Source organism: Lolium rigidum, chromosome 5 (assembly GCF_022539505.1).
Source record: "Lolium rigidum isolate FL_2022 chromosome 5, APGP_CSIRO_Lrig_0.1, whole genome shotgun sequence".
Taxonomy (NCBI): domain Eukaryota; kingdom Viridiplantae; phylum Streptophyta; class Magnoliopsida; order Poales; family Poaceae; genus Lolium; species Lolium rigidum.
Window position 1 is genome coordinate 182199669 of NC_061512.1, and position 17997 is coordinate 182217665.

At 44.2% G+C, this 17997-nt stretch overlaps 1 protein-coding gene across 1 annotated transcript; it reads right to left on the reverse strand.

The window, feature by feature from the left end:
* Positions 1-691: 691 nt before the first annotated feature.
* Positions 692-4930, reverse strand: LOC124653840 (homeobox-leucine zipper protein HOX25-like). Its single transcript, XM_047192902.1, has 3 exons — positions 4423-4930; positions 3946-4343; positions 692-1464 (listed from the first exon to the last, which is right to left on the reverse strand). The coding sequence occupies exons 1-3, from the start codon at positions 4532-4534 to the stop codon at positions 1051-1053; spliced, it is 924 nt and encodes a 307-aa protein (XP_047048858.1). The 5' UTR covers positions 4535-4930; the 3' UTR covers positions 692-1050.
* Positions 4931-17997: the final 13067 nt, after the last annotated feature.

Here is a 17997-nt window from a genome sequence, read left to right on the forward strand (position 1 = left end):
GACGAACCATTGGCATAGCGGGACGGTACTTTAGGATTTTTTTATCACCCATGCACGTCTGGTCATAACCTCTCACTCTTTTCCAACTTTTATCTCTCTTCGTAAGTAAAGGAATTTTTTATGCTGAAAAACCGGGGGTTAGTTTGGCACACAGAGCTACGCCAGCCGTTATACTATATCAGTAGGTTAACTCTTTTACTTACTTTGAATTTTCAAATTTTGAAATTCAAAATTCATTTGAATAAACTCAGACGGTAAACCACCTACGAATCTGGTATTTAATTGAAACTGGATATTCCCGCCACCTCCGGTAAAAAAGAGCTACCGAAACCTTGACGTATGCATGTATTAGCGAACGATGTATCGTGATTTCCGATCAATAAAGTTTGCCATGATGGCTTTCTCTAAAAATAAATCGACCCTAAATTGTTTTATTTCTTTTCTTTTAAATGTCTAAAACACGTTTTCCGTTTGCTTTTTCTTGAACGAAAACACGTTTTCCATTGGGTTGCACGGAAACATGGAGCGAGGTGGCTATTGCCACTCTTATATTCAACAAAAGAGTTAAATCAAGCAAAATATTTTAAAGGCCATTCCAACGTATCTTTGGCTTAGAATTTCTTTACCGGGTAGAAAATGCGGGCAAGATGTCGTATTGGTTTAACACTCTTGGACTTTGAGTATAATCTTGATGAGTTTTTTTTCAATATCAAATAGAGAAAAGTTATACTAGAAGTGTTGTAGTTTCAGATGTAACATCTGATTAAGTAAGCCCGTAGTAACATAGTACAATTAATTCACTATATATCCACTGGTAATCGTACAAATAATTAACACTCCTAGCAAATATGTACTTCCTCTGATATATAATAAGTGTCAGGGTTTAGTTTAAATGTAAACTAAACCTTGAACACTTACTATGATGGGAGAGGGTAACACTTTCGCATGTCCTCAGCGCCACTTCCAGTCAAAGTCAGCGGCTCAGCGCACAGGTATCCTGATTTTTGGTTCCAAAACAGAATATGAGAGGTATGCTAATTTCCTGATCGATCAGCTCCAGAACCACGCCCAGTAATTGAGCTGTGCGTCCTCGTCCTCCTCCCTTCCAACGCTCTCGCGCTCCGCGGCGGCGACGTCAAGCATTGAGTCCGGGAGGAAGAAGGCGCAGCCACCCAGCTCGCCTCTGACCGCTCCGGCACAGTCGTCGTCCGAGGACGACGGAGGCGAGCGCGTGTCGGCGAAGTAGGAGTAGGACTCCGGGCTGTCGTTGGCACCCCAGGCAAAACCGGCCAGTGCCGCGGCTGCGCCGTTGCAGGATTTTGTCTCGGCACAGGCGGCGTAGTCTTCTTTCAGCTGAACAGCTAGCGTTGCTTCCGCTTCACCGGCCTGTGCCGTGTCTGACGCGGCGGTTCGCTCCTCCGGTGATGACTCCTTTGCTTGCAGTTTCTCAGTCAGTGAGGTCACCTGCACAATGTGCATGCTCGGTCAGGAGGTGACATGTCTTGTTTCAATTCAGGTGGTTTGGAACAACCGTGTAATACATGCATGATAGTGATTTAAATGATTTGCTATTGAGTGCTGCAATTTAGTCCACGCGTCCAGTAAGTATCTGATCCCTGCAGTTATCCAGAAGCTGTAGCACTAGCAAGAACTCTTGATTTGCTCAGTACTTTACTAGTTGTTCTTAGAATTGCATGCCATTGTGATTCAGATGTGATACCAGTGGGCTTACCAAAGAAAAACAACACTCTGTTTACAGGGAGTAATTAAAACCAACTCCGGTGCTCCCCCCTAAATGAAGTTGGAGGGCTATAGTTAGTTATTTTTCCATGTGTTGGATTCGCCGAAACTCATATTCAGCCCATGTATACTCATCTGTATTGATACAATATGTGTATATCGCGTAAGAAAAAAAGAGGTCACGTGAGCAAGATCTTTATAGGACTTTTATATTTCGGCACACACACGTGACCGTAGATACGTACAAAAACGAGGTACAACACAACACGTGCCATACGGGTCTATATACGGTTGTACGGACGGTGGACATACAATGAAATTATGATCGTGCCCTCGCTTACGAACATGTATGGAAAAATCTCCACCGTTGTTGTGTTTGACGCGCCAAAAAAAATCTAGGGGAGGAGCACCGGAGCAGAAGTGCTAAAACAATTATAACCAAATCAATAGAATTTGGACCATTTAAGTAAATGTCTTCATAATAAGATATTTTGGTTTACGAAAATAAGTTTCTTCAAGAGAGCAATTTCATTATCTACATAACAGAGAGAAAAATAAATTTTGCTTCATTTATTATAGTTTTGGGTTTGACAACTCAGATTTCAACTACAGTTTAGAGAAAAGTGTAACTTGCACTAGTGGGTGACATAGCAAATTTCTTTTAATTTCGTGACATAGAAAATTCTTTTAGTTTCGTATTTGCATTTTGCAAAAAAATTCGATTACCGTTTTTGTTTCCTATATAATTATTTTTGTCTTGAATTTGCAAAGATTTGGATTATTCTTTTGTGTTACACTTTTTGACTTTCATATATTTATTAGGCGTGACATAGATTTTGTGTGCAATTACAGAGATGTCGTGTAATTGCATATTTTTTTAAAAATGTACACCCTTTTGCTGAAATTGCATTTTTTTTGGTATATTATACTTTTTTGTGAACCATGTTATGAAAAATATCTAACATTTTTCATGCACGATCGTACTTTTTGTGTGTACATGGATATTTATTTTTGCACTTTTATATTAGAAGAGAGCGACTGTGGCTCAGCCGAACCACCTAATCTCAACTGTAAAATCCATGTGAAACTGGAAAAACAAAGTTGCAACTTACAGCAACCCATGTGTAATCAGTTGTAACTCCAGTGCAACACATGTGTTACTAGGAAAATCTCAATTGCAACTTCGGTGCAACCTATATGTAACTGTAAAATTCTCACTTGCAACTCATGTACAACTCACATTTCACACAAATCATGATGCAAATCTAACGATTCTAGAGTTGAGAGTCGAGTGGATTCTAACTTAATTCTTACTCAAATTTTTTAAGCAAAACCGTATTAAAACAAGTAGTCTTTATTATTCTATGGTTTTAATACTTTTGTATGAAAGATTAGAGGCCTAAAGATGCAAACTTCACACGATCCATTCTGTTTACCCTCTTCATGATTAGAGAACATGAGCATCCAACATCAGAAATTTCAAATGGAGGCTGAGTTACAAGTATCCTTTTATTTCTAGACATTTGAAAAACATATTTTGTAGTTCTAAGAAAATCTGAAAAAAAATCCTAGGTGGAGCCTATGATGTATAACACAAACGCGTAAAATATCAATAAAACAAGAAGTGGGTCTAGCTCAATTGCTTGGGGAAGTAAATGAAAAAACCAACCACACAGGAAGTCCCCACGAGCGTAGACTTGGATTCTCTTCTTATTAAAAAAATCACATTAGGAGCTTTTTCAACCGTATTTCTTTCAAAAAAATATCAATAAAGCTAATTTGTATTTTAGACTACACAAAAATGAAAAACATGCCGTATAGTGAATAGTGCACATTTTAAAAATATAAAAAAATTCGGATTTTTTTATTTTTCTGTAGCCTAAATTTGATTTTACTTTAAGATTTTGCACGCTTATAGGATACAACTACAACTACATCCAAACTTTATCCAATTTTTTAAAAAATTTAAATATGATTTTTGATTATTTTTTTAATAAAGTGCTACATGTAAATTTGGGTGTCCATTTGTGGCACTCCATCCAATATCCTCAAGTCCTCTTTGTCGCAAATTTAGGTTGTTGTTCTTTCCCTAAATTTGAAGTGTTTGATAACCCTTTGGTATAGGTGCACAAGCACAATCATTTGGGAACTCAAATCTGTTATGGGCTGATATATGTGTGAAGTTAATAAAGGTTTGATGAGCACCTGCGAACGGAGGCGGTGGTTGTCTGCCAGGAGCGCGTCGCGTCCGGCGAGGAGCTCGTCGTGGGCGGCTCTGAGCGCATGGAAGTCGTGCTCGAGCTGCTTTGCCTTCCAGCGAGCGCGGCGGTTCTGGAACCACACGGCCACCTGGCGCGGCGCCATCCCGAGCCGCCGGGCCAGCTCGCCTTTCCGCTCCGGCTCGAGCTTCCGCTTCTCCTCCTCGAAGCTCTGCTCCAGCGCCACCACCTGCTCAGCGGTCAGCCGCCGCTTCCTCTCCGGCGCGTGCTCGTCGAATCCGTAGTACCCGTACATCTCGTCGTCCAGCTGGAGCTCCTCGTCAAGTGTCGTCAGGAACGGCCGCTTCCGCCGCCCGTCCTCCACGCTGGCCACCACCGGCGAGCCTGCATATACAGAGTCATGCTTGTAAGTGTAATTAAGCACAGCACTCCAAGAACCAACGCTAGCGGTACCGATCCATACCTCCAAGTAAGCTCCCACTCCCCCCAAAGAGCATCATCTGCCCGCCTCCGCCTCCGCCTCCGGCAGCGCGGCACGTTGCCGCCGAGCTGAAAATGAGGCGGCCGGATTCCATGGACAACCCGCACTTTGGTTATATATACGTGTGCGCACCACGCGCTCCTCCACCTCCTTCTGAAACGCGGAGGCGACCTGCGGGCCTGAACTAGCTTGATTAGAAGGAGGAGGCGGCGGCGGCCGGGAACTTGTGGCGGAAGAAGCTGGTGCTCCACAGCATGCGCGTCGATGTCTTCATGGGGTACAGAGAGAACCCCATCACGCTTCCGGCACCGCCGGAGAAGAGCACGAGATTCTGTCAGGCCAAGTTTGCGGGATGCACGGTGGCCGGAGAAGCTGGCTGGGTGTGGTGGTGGTGGATGCACTGATTACTTCTGTTTCAGGATACTACTTCTACTTAGTCGTCGGCCAGTGGTTGTTCGAGGTTTGTAAAATCTGTACTCCTAATTGGGGGATTAGAGGTGCTGTGGGTAAAGTTTGGACTCTAAAGGAGGTGGGATTATATAGGCCCAAGTGACTCTGCATTTACTAAAATGCCCTTAATTTGGTTTGAGTGGCGGTATGTCTCCTGATTTCTGTGTCCTGATTAGGGGATTAGAGTAAATTTATTGGAGTGTGACGATAGACTCTTCTTCTTAAGATAACCTAAGCTTATTATGTGCTCTTTAGTCACAAGTGATTGTTTTTATACAAATTGAAACCATATTTAAAATAGAGAAAAAAAATCTTTGGAATCCTCAAGAGTTGGACGGTATCATGCTCACTGAATTCAGTGTGATATATTTACACCAAATTTACCTTGTTTGATTGCACATATGAAGAACCAAGGAATCTTTCAAGGAGGCTTACTCTTCAACACAAAGCTTTGAAGTTTTTTGTGTTTGTGTTACATCTTTGTCTACCCAAGAGGAACACCCTCTTATACACCTGCAACAGAGTCAAGGTGGAAGACACGGTTATTTCTTTCCAATTACCGTGCACGTTCATTTGGATTCATCAATCTTCAGCAAATGTTGCACAAACCCTATGTCCAAACTGATTTTTTCGGGACCATTCAATTACTAAACAAAACATGGCGCGCGACGGAGGAGAGGTTGATGTGTATATGTCCTCTTCTCAAGATTTTGGTGAAAAGTAGAGTCTCAAAATTTATAATATGTTGTTCTAACTTCCTCTTCACTAGCAATGCGAGACCAAAACCGATTCAGTTGTCATGCATATGTAAGCCTTTGAGATTTATTCAAGAATTAGTGTGATTACTGATGGTCCTACTCCAATAGTTCCAAGTTCCAACACTCAAGGACGCGTATGATTAAAACACACAAATTTCGAGTAGCAACTTGAATTTGCAAAGCCTTATCGACTTTCTATAGTCTTCTTGCCTACGTGTATGAGCTCTCTTGGGGTGATTAGACCAGCTACCTACATGGTTCACACGACCTCCCTTGCTATGACAAAAATCAAATCAAATCAAAGTGTCAACTAGGAGTAGTACAATAGTACTCCTACCGGATTGAATGTTAAAGCGCACAGCTGTTGGGGCAACTCGTTTAGTTCGCCGTTTCGTTGCAGTAAAAAGGCAAGTTCTACAGGCGCACAAAAAGGCAAGTTCCCCGCTGCCGCTGTCCACCATCTCCCGGCCGGGCCCTACCTCGGCGCCGGGGGTCCCTCTTCTCCAGCAGCCGGCCATCTTCTTCCCCACCGGGACGCTGCAACAACAGCATCAGCAGCTGCCGCCACCACCAACGCCGCCGTTGCAGCTGTTGTCCTCACCGACATTGTCCCTGCCATTCGGTGGGCAGCTGCAACAGCAGCAGCTGCTGCCGTCGCCACCAACACCGCAGCAGCGGCTGCTGCCGCCACCGACGTCGTCCCTGCCTTTCGGCGGTGTGGGAGCGACCTTGGCCCCGGGCTCTATATCGACACCGCCCGGGATGCCCTTCCACCAGGTATGTTTCCCTCCGTCGCCGTCACCGCTTCCGGCTTGGATCGCTATCCGCCACGAGTCGGCGGCGGTGAGGCTGCAGGCCGCTGCGCGCGGCCTCCTAGTGCGTCGGCGTGTGCGGGAGATGCGTGATCTACAGCTGCAGCTCCTCCAAGTTGCATTTCGTTGCGCAACGGACCTTGATCTCGTCCGCTGCGTCGGGGATCTTGGGCGTGCGGTTTCCCCCACGGGCGGCGGGCATGATGTTTTTCCCGCGGGCAGCGACCTCAAAGTCTGCGCCATCGACAGTCATCCGGCGGGGAGAAGGCATGGTGTCACCGACAGGAGCGCACCGCGTAGCACCACTGCATTCCGCCTCCGGCCGCCGCGCGGGCTCCTTTTGTCCCGCTGGTTTCCATGGGATCCAGGTGGCTGTACAGGTGCACGTCCGACGGGCGGATAGTGTCCACTTTATGTTTAGGGGTCAACAATAAAGCATCCCAGTCCATTTCAGGTTGAGAGTAATAAAACAAGCCGAGATGTAAAAGGCTCGTTTTTAGGTGTTCGGTTTGTGTTGCGTCGAGTCATGGTTTGTTTAGGTTGCAGCTCGAGGACGAGCTGCATGTCCAGGTGGGGTGTAGTGTTAGAGTACGTAATGGGCTTGGGTTGGCGCTATAGCCCATTAGTCTTAGGGTTAATTAGAGATAAGGGTCGCTTGCTTAGGGGTCAAGTAAACCTCTCTATATAAAGAGAGGAGACGTATCAATCTAATCAAGCAAGAAATAAGAAGGAAATCTCTTCCCTCTTGCCCGGCTGTGGGCAAAAGCCCCCCGGCCGGCCTTCTCGCGCCCTCGCAGCCTTCTCTCTCCCTCCCAAACCCTAGCAGCCACATAACAGTCAAGGAATCCATATAGTGATATAGACACCTATTTCGAGTATTTAACTAATAGATGCTAGTTGTCTGATTGTTAGTATTTTACAGTTTTTGTTTCGTTTGTCATTTGTATGCAGCTTCAACTGCAGTGGGGAAAACAGAAGGAAAAAAATAATGCGAAGTCAACTTCTGACGAGAATTCGTCGACGGAAAAGAGCAGAACCTTTTGGGCTCCTTTGATTCAAAGGATTTGCATAGGAATTGTGTAGGATTTGGTTCCTATGGGAAAATTTCCTATACATGTTGTTTGATTCATAGGAACATAGCCTATAGGAAAAATTCCTATAGGAATCTTGTAGTGTAATTCCTATAGGAAAAAAGCATTAGCTCATACCTCATGGAAAAATTCCTTTGCTACAATCAAACAAACTTCATCTTCCTATAGGATTCAAGTAGACATGTCATTCCAATCCTATACCTTTCCTATTCCTATGTTTTTCCTATCCTTCAAATCAAAGGAGCCCTTTGTGGCTTGAAATTTTCCACCAAATTTAACTATTTAGTAATTGCAATGTGTACTCCTGTCCAAAGCTACTAAAAATTGCATGCATGCACCAAGAAAAAAGAAGGATAAGGATATGTTTCGAATAAGCGTGTATGGACCAACTTGGGAAAGCGACTCTGTTCCCTACAGAGTATAATTCTAAGCATGTATGTACCGTTATCGACAGTGGCAAAGCATACACAGAATTTCACAGCACACACATATTCCGCGGGATTGAAACCAACCAAGCAAATTTCCATACTTTCGGCACAGATAAGCTAAAGAAAGACTAAAAAGATTTGCCCCAATATGTGCGAATAATGTAAAAAAGAATTGTCACAACTGAGACTATAAAGGATGCTTCTTTTGTTCTTTAGTTGTTGCTTGTGCTGCAGAGGTAGGACTAGTCTCCGATGCGGTTATTCTCAATTTTTTTATGGAATCAAAACAGGACTCCTACACTTGTCTCCCCCCCTTTTTGCACCTAACATGATGATCACTAGTTCAGCATTCGGTGCTTACCAATCTCACCAAAACACTGCAAGCTCAAGTCCTGATTTCCATTTCTTGAAAAAACGTTTGGTTTCTTGTCTTTCACTTTTGGAAGAACTTGTGCTAAGGAAAGGTTTCTCAGACTCTTATCTGGAGAAATAACAGAGAATATAGAACAAAGTGAGTGACAACCCTGATCTGGTGTGCTGGTGTGATGAACTGTAGCTTTCAACTAGTAGTCATCAAATATGCGCTTACTTGCATGTGCCATGATTCACATGGGGCATAAGGAATAGCCAGTTTTCTGTTGAAGACCACTCCTGAATTGACTTTTAGTCTTATATTTCTCAGGCCAAAACCAGAGCACCAAGTGCCATGCTATTGACCAACCACTTGTTCCATGCTAACTGCAGCAGGTGCCATTAAGGTCAATTCTGAACTTAAAAAGATAACCTTCTTTTCTCCCTCTGCTTTTCTTGCCATGATTTCTTAGCAACTGAGCCTTCCTGTTTTTAGTAGGGCACTCAACACCTGTGCAGGAGCAAGAGTTGGAGATGAGTTTGAGTTGCCATGTACAGGAAGTGATCTAGCTTTAATTTGTGAGGTTGTCTGATGCATGATCTGATCAAATAGGGTTTGGACACGGCGAGATGTGTGACAATTAGCTCATTAATTAAACCTATCTTAGCACTATATCGTAGAATTTTCTTCTTTCAGTTGCCGGCAAAGACTTGTCTCCCTCACCTTTATTTTAACCTGTCGAACTATGGGTTGTTCAGAATGTGGTGCTCACCAATCTCAAGGAGACACTGCAAGCACAAGTCATGATTCCTTTTCATCTTCTTTTAAAAAACTATTGTTTATATATCTCATTAGCTTTTGGTAAAACTTTTCGCTTGTGCCTGGAAAGAGTTCTCAGACTTTATCTGAAGAAAACAGAATTGCACTACAAAGGGAGTCACAACCCTGATGTGTAGGTGGTGATGAAATGCAACATTCAACTAGTATCCTTCACATGGCATAAGAGTCAAGAGATAGTCTAATAGTATTCTGCTTCTGCTCAGGAACGCTCCTTAATTGACCTATTAATATTATATTTCTAAGGCTAACTTCATGAGTACCAAATGTCATGTTCCTGGCCAACCACTTGTTTGTTGCCAATTGTAGCAGCAGGTGATACTCTAGACAATTCTTTTTGGAAACATTCAAGATAACATGCAGACACATATACACATATTATAGGCGCACTTATAAACTAAATGATAGAGTTTTGGAGATGGAAGATTTGTGAAGTCACGATAGACATTTTCTTTTTGAAATGGGGCAAAAACCAGTCACTTCAGTGTTTACAGGCACAACATCTACCGTGAAAAGAGTAATAATCCATCTCGGTGGGACAGGCATGGTGGCAAACCTAGTGTCTGATTCTTGGTGAGAAATTGTATCATGTTTTTTTTATAATTGGTGTCTTATTTTTTTCCGAAATGGAGTATGCGTCCCCCGGCCTCTGCATACGAAAAGATGCATATGGTCTTCTTTATTAATTTATTTAACAAAACATAGATGGAGAGCATACATCAAAACTCGAAGCCTCCACACAATACCTACAAACCCGACAACGGGTGAAAATCATGTCAACAGGGTCTTATGCTCTAAAAACAGCGAAATCCTCCACCTGCTAGCAACCAGGAAATGACAACTACACCGAGACGCCCTTCTAAGGGAAACGAGAGCGCTTAGCCGGTTTAGCAAACTGTTAGCGAGCACCTCAGGTACACACTAGAAAATCCGTCAATAGGTGTCTTATGGTGTGGCAATAATCTTTTTTGGGGTGCTTTGTTCGGCTCCCAGTCAGCCAAGGCAGGCTTTTAGGCGGTAATTTTTTTTTTTTTTTTTTAACAAAAGGCCTTGTTGTTGTTGGTGTCGCACAAGTAGAATGTTGACTAAGAAGGCATCAAAATGCAGCCAAGTAGGTGCCATACTTTTTTCTTAAACATAGTAAGCGCGAGACACGCCGAGGGACCAAGATGGCAGATATGTCGCCAAAGGTGCTTCGCTGTTGACGGCGCGGGGGCTGACGGAATTATCAGATCTTGGCTTCCATCAAGCTGGAATTAACAGAATATGTGCAGTCATCTAATGTTTTAAAAGAGTGGCTAGGTTGTTCTGTGGCCATCAGTTTTGCTGCCGTGCTAAGCCGCCGGCCTCGTATTTGATCTCTGTGCAGGTCATGTTCTAAAGTTGCAGGAATAATCGGTAGGGTGCAAGACAAATTTAGAAGGTATTACTCAGAAAAGAACATGGAATACAAAATCAGATCTGGTTGCCAAGATTTTAGGCTAAATTAAGGGTAAATTTAGTGGGATTTGTGCTTCAATAAATGATCTTCTAATTAAAAGTCCACATTGCCTTTTTAGATGAACAGCTGGATTTTAACTGCATACTAATGTAGTACTATTCACCTCATGTGGGTAGTAAAAGGTACCGCAAAACATGCCTAAAAATACCCCAAATAAAAAGAAAAGGAAGCCTCAAAAATATGCTATTGTATTACTAATTGCATACTAATGTAGTACTATTTTTCTACTAATGTAGCACAATCTAATAATCTATGAACTAATGTAGTATCTGTAAAGTCCAAAATTCAAAAAAAAATACATAGACAGAAACTAAATTACTTTAATGCATCTATGCATGTTCATTATTAAATTAAAAAATGATGTACTAACACAGCATTCGTTTTTTTCAAAGATAGTAACAAACTCACGGCTGATCTTTCTTTGGCTGCCTCTTGAATTTTCGACCGTGTATGATAAAATTGTCATATGTATGGACTGTATCTTGAGATACCTGAGTCTTCTTCGTCTATCGAGGTGCGTGTTGAAATATTGGGCCCACTTTTAGTGGCCCAAATTAGATTTCAGTTTTTCCTATAAATCTCAAAGCCCACATAGTGGCAGCCATGTGAGTTTGAGCCCAAGTTGGTGGCAGCTCACTAGGGAGTGGCAAGAGGTGGGAAGTTTAGTCCCACATGGAAAGTTGGGAGGAAGTTAGACCACCTTATAAGGTGGGTTGTTCCACCACTAGTAAGTGAGTGAGAATAGGAGTGCTACACGCGCGCGCTCCTCCTCCTCCTCGCTCGCTCGTCTCGACTCGACTCGACTCGACTCGACGCGCGCGCCGCGCTCGTGTTGAGTGGATTGAGCCTCGAGCCGAGACTTTCCTCGGTTCGGGTCGCTCCCGGATCGTGGGCTATCTGTAACCGACTCGAAACGTTCGTGCGACGTGGGCGTGGCCCACGTTGCCTAGGGTTTCCCGAGCCTATATAATCTCTTGCCCGGCTACCGCAGAAATACATCTAATACACGAGTTAGGGTTTCCACCTCTCTCTGCTTGCGCCGCCATCGTAGCCTACTCCATCCCGCGCGCCGACGTGCATCGGCGAACGGGAGAGCAGGTCTCCGGAACCACTCGTCCTTGTGATCCTGTACGGGAGAGGGCGAATTAGGTTTTTGGGAAGCGCTCTGCGCGACTGCTCAAGCTTTTCATCACGGGTCGCCTTCCGTCCAAGTCGGGCGGTGCTGCCTACCGTCGTCTTCAACGCCGTCTACTTCGACCCGTCGTCAACAACGTTGTCATCAACAACGTTACTGCTGCGACATCGTCTGCTACACCTCCACCGCCACCTCCACCGGATCGGTACGTGCGACATATCTCGATCCGTTTAGCGATGGATGTTGTACCGTTTGCTCTGCTACTCGTTCATGTTGATCACTGCATCTAGTATGTTCGAGTTTCACATGTTAGTAGTTACTTTCGTCATGCTTTATATTCTGGAATTAATCATGGAAATTGTGCCTAATTATCCAACAATCCAAAAACCTAATTGTAGGCAATTTCCTGAGTTAACAATGGCTGGTTTTGTCTGATGCACTGAGGCCGGATAAGTTCACCGGTGTGCACTTTAAGAGGTGGCAAGTTAAGGCCATGCTCCGGCTTACTCATATGAAAATATTCGACGTTATCGATGGTTTACCCGAAGGAACTATATCTGACCAAGATCGGAACAAGTTCAAGAAAAACAATACTCTCTTCGTCGGATGCGTTCGAGTATTCTTGCCGATCGTCTCGTGTGATGTGTATATGCACATAACAGATGGTAAAGAGCTCAGGGATGCACTGAATGCTAAATTCGGTGCAACCGATGCGAGCGAGTGAACTGTACATCATGGAGAGCTTCCATGACATCGGGATGGTAAACAACCGTTCACGTAGTCGAACAAGCTCATGAGATACGGTGCATTGCGAAAGAGCTTGAACTCCTTAAGTGTGCCTTACCCGACAAGTTTGTGGCTGGATGCATCATCGCTAAGTTGCCCCCTTCATGGAGGAACTTTGCCACAACTTCTCAAACACAAGAGACGAGGAGATATCGGTTGAAAATCTGATAGCGTCTCTTGATGTTGAGGAGAAAGCTCGGGCTAAGGATAATACCGAGAAAGGAGAGGGTCAGTCTAGCGCCAACATGGTGCAGAAGAAACCCTACAGCAAGAACAAAGGGAATAACAAGCCCTCCTTCAATAAGCCTATGAAGACTACAACCTTCAAGAAGAAGAAGATGATAAACAAAGCAGATCTGAGCTGCTTTACCTGTGGAGAGGTTGGCCACATTTCTAAGGACTGTCCATAGAGGGCAGACCGCAAGAAAAAGGCGAGGCAAGTCAACACGGTGACCGCTAGCAATGCTGATGGGTATGGTAATCTCTTTACTGTTCTTTCGGTATTTCAATCTCCATGTTGGTGGATTGATACAGGTGCTAATGTTCATGTGTGTGCTGACATATCCATGTTCACTTCTTACCAGGTCGCCCGGGATTCTTCCGTCTTGATGGGGAATGGGTCACATGCTTCTGTTCGTGGTGTTGGCACGGTAGATCTGAAGTTCACTTCGGGGAAGATCGTGCGGCTGAGGAACGTGCAGCATGTCCCTACTATGAACAAGAATCTCGTTAGCGGCTCCCTTCTATGCAGAGATGGGTTTAAGGTTGTTTTAGAGTCGAATAAAGTAGTTGTTTCCAAGTTTGGACAATTTATTGGTAAAGGCTATGAGTGCGGAGGCTTGTTCCGCTTTTCGCTTTCGATTTCAGCAATAAGTCTCGTGAACCATATTTGTGGCAATGTTAGTGATGATACCGAGTGTTTGGCATTCTCGTTTATGTCACATAAATTTTGGTTTAATGTCTCGGCTATCCAGCTTTAAGTTTAATTCCGAATTTCACCATTGCCAAAGGTTCTAAGTGCCATAGTTGTGTGCAATCAAAGCAACCTCGGAAGCCTCACAAGGCGGCCGAGGAGAGAAACTTGGCACCTCTAGAACTCATACATTCCGATCTATGCGAGATGAATGGTTTGTTGACAAAAGGTGGAAAGAGATATTTCATGACATTGATTGATGATGCGACTAGATTTTGCTATGTTTATTTGTTGCGAACTAAAGATGAAGCTTTAGACTACTTTAAAATTTATAAGGCCGAAGTTGAAAATCAACTAGAGAGAAAGATCAAGCGTCTTAGGTCGGATCGTGGTGGCGAGTATTTTCCTAAAATCTTTGATGAATTCTGTGAGGAACATGGTATTATTCATGAGAGGACGCCTCCCTATTCGCCCCAATCAAACGGGGTTGCCGAGAGGAAAAACCGCACGCTGACTGACTTGGTGAATTCCATGTTAGCCACTGCTGGTTTATCAAAGGCATGGTGGGGGGAGGCTTTGTTGACTTCATGTCATGTCCCGAATAGAGTTCCTAACAAGAATAAAGATAAAACCCCTTACGAGGAGTGGTCCGGGAGAAAACCATCACTTTCGTATTTGCGCACATGGGGATGTTTGGCGAAAGTCAATATTCCAATTACTAAGAAGCGCAAACTCGGACCAAAGACGGTGGATTGTATCTTTCTAGGTTATGCTCCGCGGAGTGTAGGCTATAGATTTTTAGTAGTTCAATCTGAAGTACCCGATATGCATGTTGATACTATTATGGAATCTCGTGATGCAACATTCTTTGAGAATATGTTTCCTATGAAAGATATGCATAGCATTGCTAGAATTTCTACTGAGATAGTTCCTGAATCTAGTACATCTAATGAGTATTTTGGACAATCACATGAGATTGTTATTGAGAAGGATGACAATGAAGCTCCTAAACGGAGCAAGAGACGGAGGATTGAAAAATCCTTTGGTGATGATTTCATTGTGTACCTTGTGGATGATACTCCCACGTCCATTGCGGAGGCATATGCATCTCCGGATGCGGATGATCTGGAAAGAAGCTGTCCATAATGAGATGGACTCGATTCTTTCTAATGGAACTTGGGAGTTGTCGAAACGACCCCACGGATGCAAGCCTCGTAGGCTGCAAATGGGTGTTCAAGAAGAAGCTAAGACCTGATGGTACTATTGAAAAGTACAAGGCGCGGCTTGTAGCGAAAGGCTACACACGAGAGAAGGCGAAGATTACTTCGACACCTATTCACCTGTCGCTAGACTTACCACCATTCGAGTACTACTATCCATGGCTGCCTCCTATGGTCTTATCGTTCATCAAATGGACGTAAAGACAGCTTTCCTTAATGGAGAGTTGGAAGAGGAAATCTATATGGATCAGCCTGATGGGTTTGTAGTAAAAGGTGCAGAGAGAAAGGTGTGCAAGTTGCTGAAATCTTTATATGGCCTGAAACAAGCACCTAAGCAATGGCATGAGAAGTTTGACAGAACTTTGACTTCTGTAGGCTTTGTTGTCAATGAGGCCGACAAGTGCGTTTACTATCGCCATGGTGGGGGCGAAGGTGTTATACTATGTTTGTATGTGGATGATATTCTGATCTTTGGTACAAACATGAAAGTAATACACGAGGTCAAGTCTTTCTTGTCAAAGAGCTTTGATATGAAAGATCTGGGAGAAGCTGATGTGATTCTGAACATCAAGCTGATTAAGAACGAGAGTGGGATTACTCTAACGCAATCCCATTATGTTGAGAAGATCTTGAGCCGGTTCGGCTATATTGATAGCAAGCCTTCTTCAACACCTTATGATCCCGAGTGTGACACTACGCAAGAACCGGAGGATTGCCATAGATCAATTGAGATATTCTCAGATCGTTGGCTCACTCATGTACTTAGCGAGCGCGACTAGACCCGACATCTCTTTTGTTGTTAGCAAGTTGAGTAGGTTCATGTCAAACCCGGGTACTGATCATTGGCATGCACTTGATAGGGTCATGCGCTATCTATGTGGTACAATGAGTTATGGGATTCACTATTCAGGGCACCCAGCTGTGCTTGAAGGATATAGTGATTCGAATTGGATCTCGAGATGTAGCTGATCCGTACGCCACAAGTGGGTATGTATTTACCTTTGGAGGTGGCGCAGTGTCATGGAGATCTTGCAAGCAAACCATATTGACGAGGTCAACTATGGAAGCAGAACTTACTCGCTTTAGACACAACCACCGTTGAATCGGAATGGTTGCGTGAGCTCTTGATGGACTTGCTCGTGGTTGAAAAACCTGTTCCGGCAATCCTTTTGAATTGTGACAATCAAAGCTGTAATTGTCAAAGTGAACAATTCTAAGGATAACGCGAAGTCATCAAGACACGTCAAGAGACGTTTGAAGTCTGTCGGAAATTGCGAAACTCCGGAGTAATAACCGTTACATATATTCAAACGAGACAAAAACCCGGCAGATCCCTTTACAAAGGGACTATCACGTAATGTGATAGAAAGTGCATCGAGGGAGATGGGTTTGAGACCCGTTGATGTTACACCATAGTGGTAACCCAACCTTTGTGATCGGAGATCCCGTGAATTAGGACACTGGGAAGAACAAACTAGTGGTTTAATTGAGGAGAGTATTCACGTAACCCTCTCTATGTGAAGATGCACAACTCTCAATTGCTGTAAGGCAGGTTGGCAACAAGCCTTAATGTGTTTATGTTGGCTATTTTAGCAAAGGTGCTGTCCTACGGAGCATTCTTGAAATAACACACCTATATGAGTCCGATTGTTAAACGTCGCAATCTATGAGATTTGGGTGATCTCTAGTAAACTCATGAAGAGACCACGAAGTATGACGCATATGCTTCACCCGCGGGGTAGGCTACTGGCAGCCATGTACTGGTCATGACTTTGAGTGAAACCCTGTTCACGCAAAACTTGCAATTCAAGGCTTAGTCCATTGTTCAAGTGTGAATGGATGTAGCTTAAGGTTCTAGGCGGAAGTTCAACTTAACAGTCTCCGCTGAAACACTCGGTATATAAACAAGCAGCGAGTATTGGTAAATCTCTAAATGGGGATTTGAGATCTGGTGGGGGATTGTTGAAATATTGGGCCCACTTTTAGTGGCCCAAATTAGATTTCAGTTTTTCCTATAAATCTCAAAGCCCACATAGTGGCAGCCATGTGAGTTTGAGCCCAAGTTGGTGGCAGCTCACTAGGGAGTGGCAAGAGGTGGGAAGTTTAGTCCCACATGGAAAGTTGGGAGGAAGTTAGACCACCTTATAAGGTGGGTTGTTCCACCACTAGTAAGTGAGTGAGAATAGGAGTGCTACACGCGCGCGCTCCTCCTCCTCCTCGCTCGCTCGACTCGACTCGACTCGACTCGACACGTCACGACGCGCGCGCCGCGCTCGTGTTGAGTGGATTGAGCCTCGAGCCGAGACTTTCCTTACTTTTTGCACCTCAGGAAAACGAACAGAGTCCTAGACGGACGCGTCACAGTTAGTCGGTTCGGGTCGCTCCCGGATCGTGGGCTATCCGTAACCGACTCGAAACGTTCGTGCGACGTGGGCGTGGCCCACGTTGCCTAGGGTTTCCCGAGCCTATATAATCTCTTGCCCGGCTACCGCAGAAATACATCTAATACACGAGTTAGGGTTTCCACCTCTCTCGCTTGCGCCGCCATCGTAGCCTACTCCATCCCGCGCGCCGACGTGCATCGGCGAACGGGAGAGCAGGTCTCCGGAACCACTCGTCCTTGTGATCCCGTACGGGAGAGGGCGAATTAGGTTTTGGGAAGCGCTCGCGCGACTCGCTCAAGCTTTTCATCACGGGTCGCCTTCCGTCCAAGTCGGGCGGTGCTGCCTACCGTCGTCTTCAACGCCGTCTACTTCGACCCGTCGTCAACAACGTTGTCATCAACAACGTTATCGCTGCGACATCGTCCGCTACACCTCCACCGCCACCTCCACCAGATCGGTACGTGCGACATATCTCGATCTGTTTAGCGATGGATGTTGTACCGTTTGCTCTGCTACTGTTCATGTTGATCACTGCATCTAGTATGTTCGAGTTTCACATGTTAGTAGTTACTTTCGTCATGCTTTATATTCTGGAATTAATCATGGAAATTGTGCCTAATTATCCAACAGTGCGAGCTCGTCATTTGCTGCCCTCTTTGCTCTACTCCTCTTCTCAGTTGTTTCTAACTCGATAGCAGCATCTTTTTCATTAGCCTCCTTGCTGACAACATCTGTAGGAAAGAAATAATGCAGATGAAACACATGATAATAATGAAAGTAGCATCCCATATATACTGATGTAGCTTCTCATCATACAAAAATCAAAACAGAAAATAACCTAAAATGTGCTACCGAAATACATCAATATTATATTTTAAGTAGCAACAATA

What these genes read in the sequence shown, in the direction of transcription:
- LOC124653840 (XM_047192902.1), bottom strand. Translation starts at nt 4,534, where the DNA reads ATGGAATCCGGCCGCCTCATTTTCAGCTCGGCGGCAACGTGCCGCGCT. An exon ending in GAGTGGGAGCTTACTTGGAG is followed by an intron (nt 4,344 to 4,422) that starts GTATGGATCGGT and finishes CTGTATATGCAG; the next exon opens with GCTCGCCGGTGGTGGCCAGC. An exon ending in ACCACCGCCTCCGTTCGCAG is followed by an intron (nt 1,465 to 3,945) that starts GTGCTCATCAAA and finishes CACATTGTGCAG; the next exon opens with GTGACCTCACTGACTGAGAA.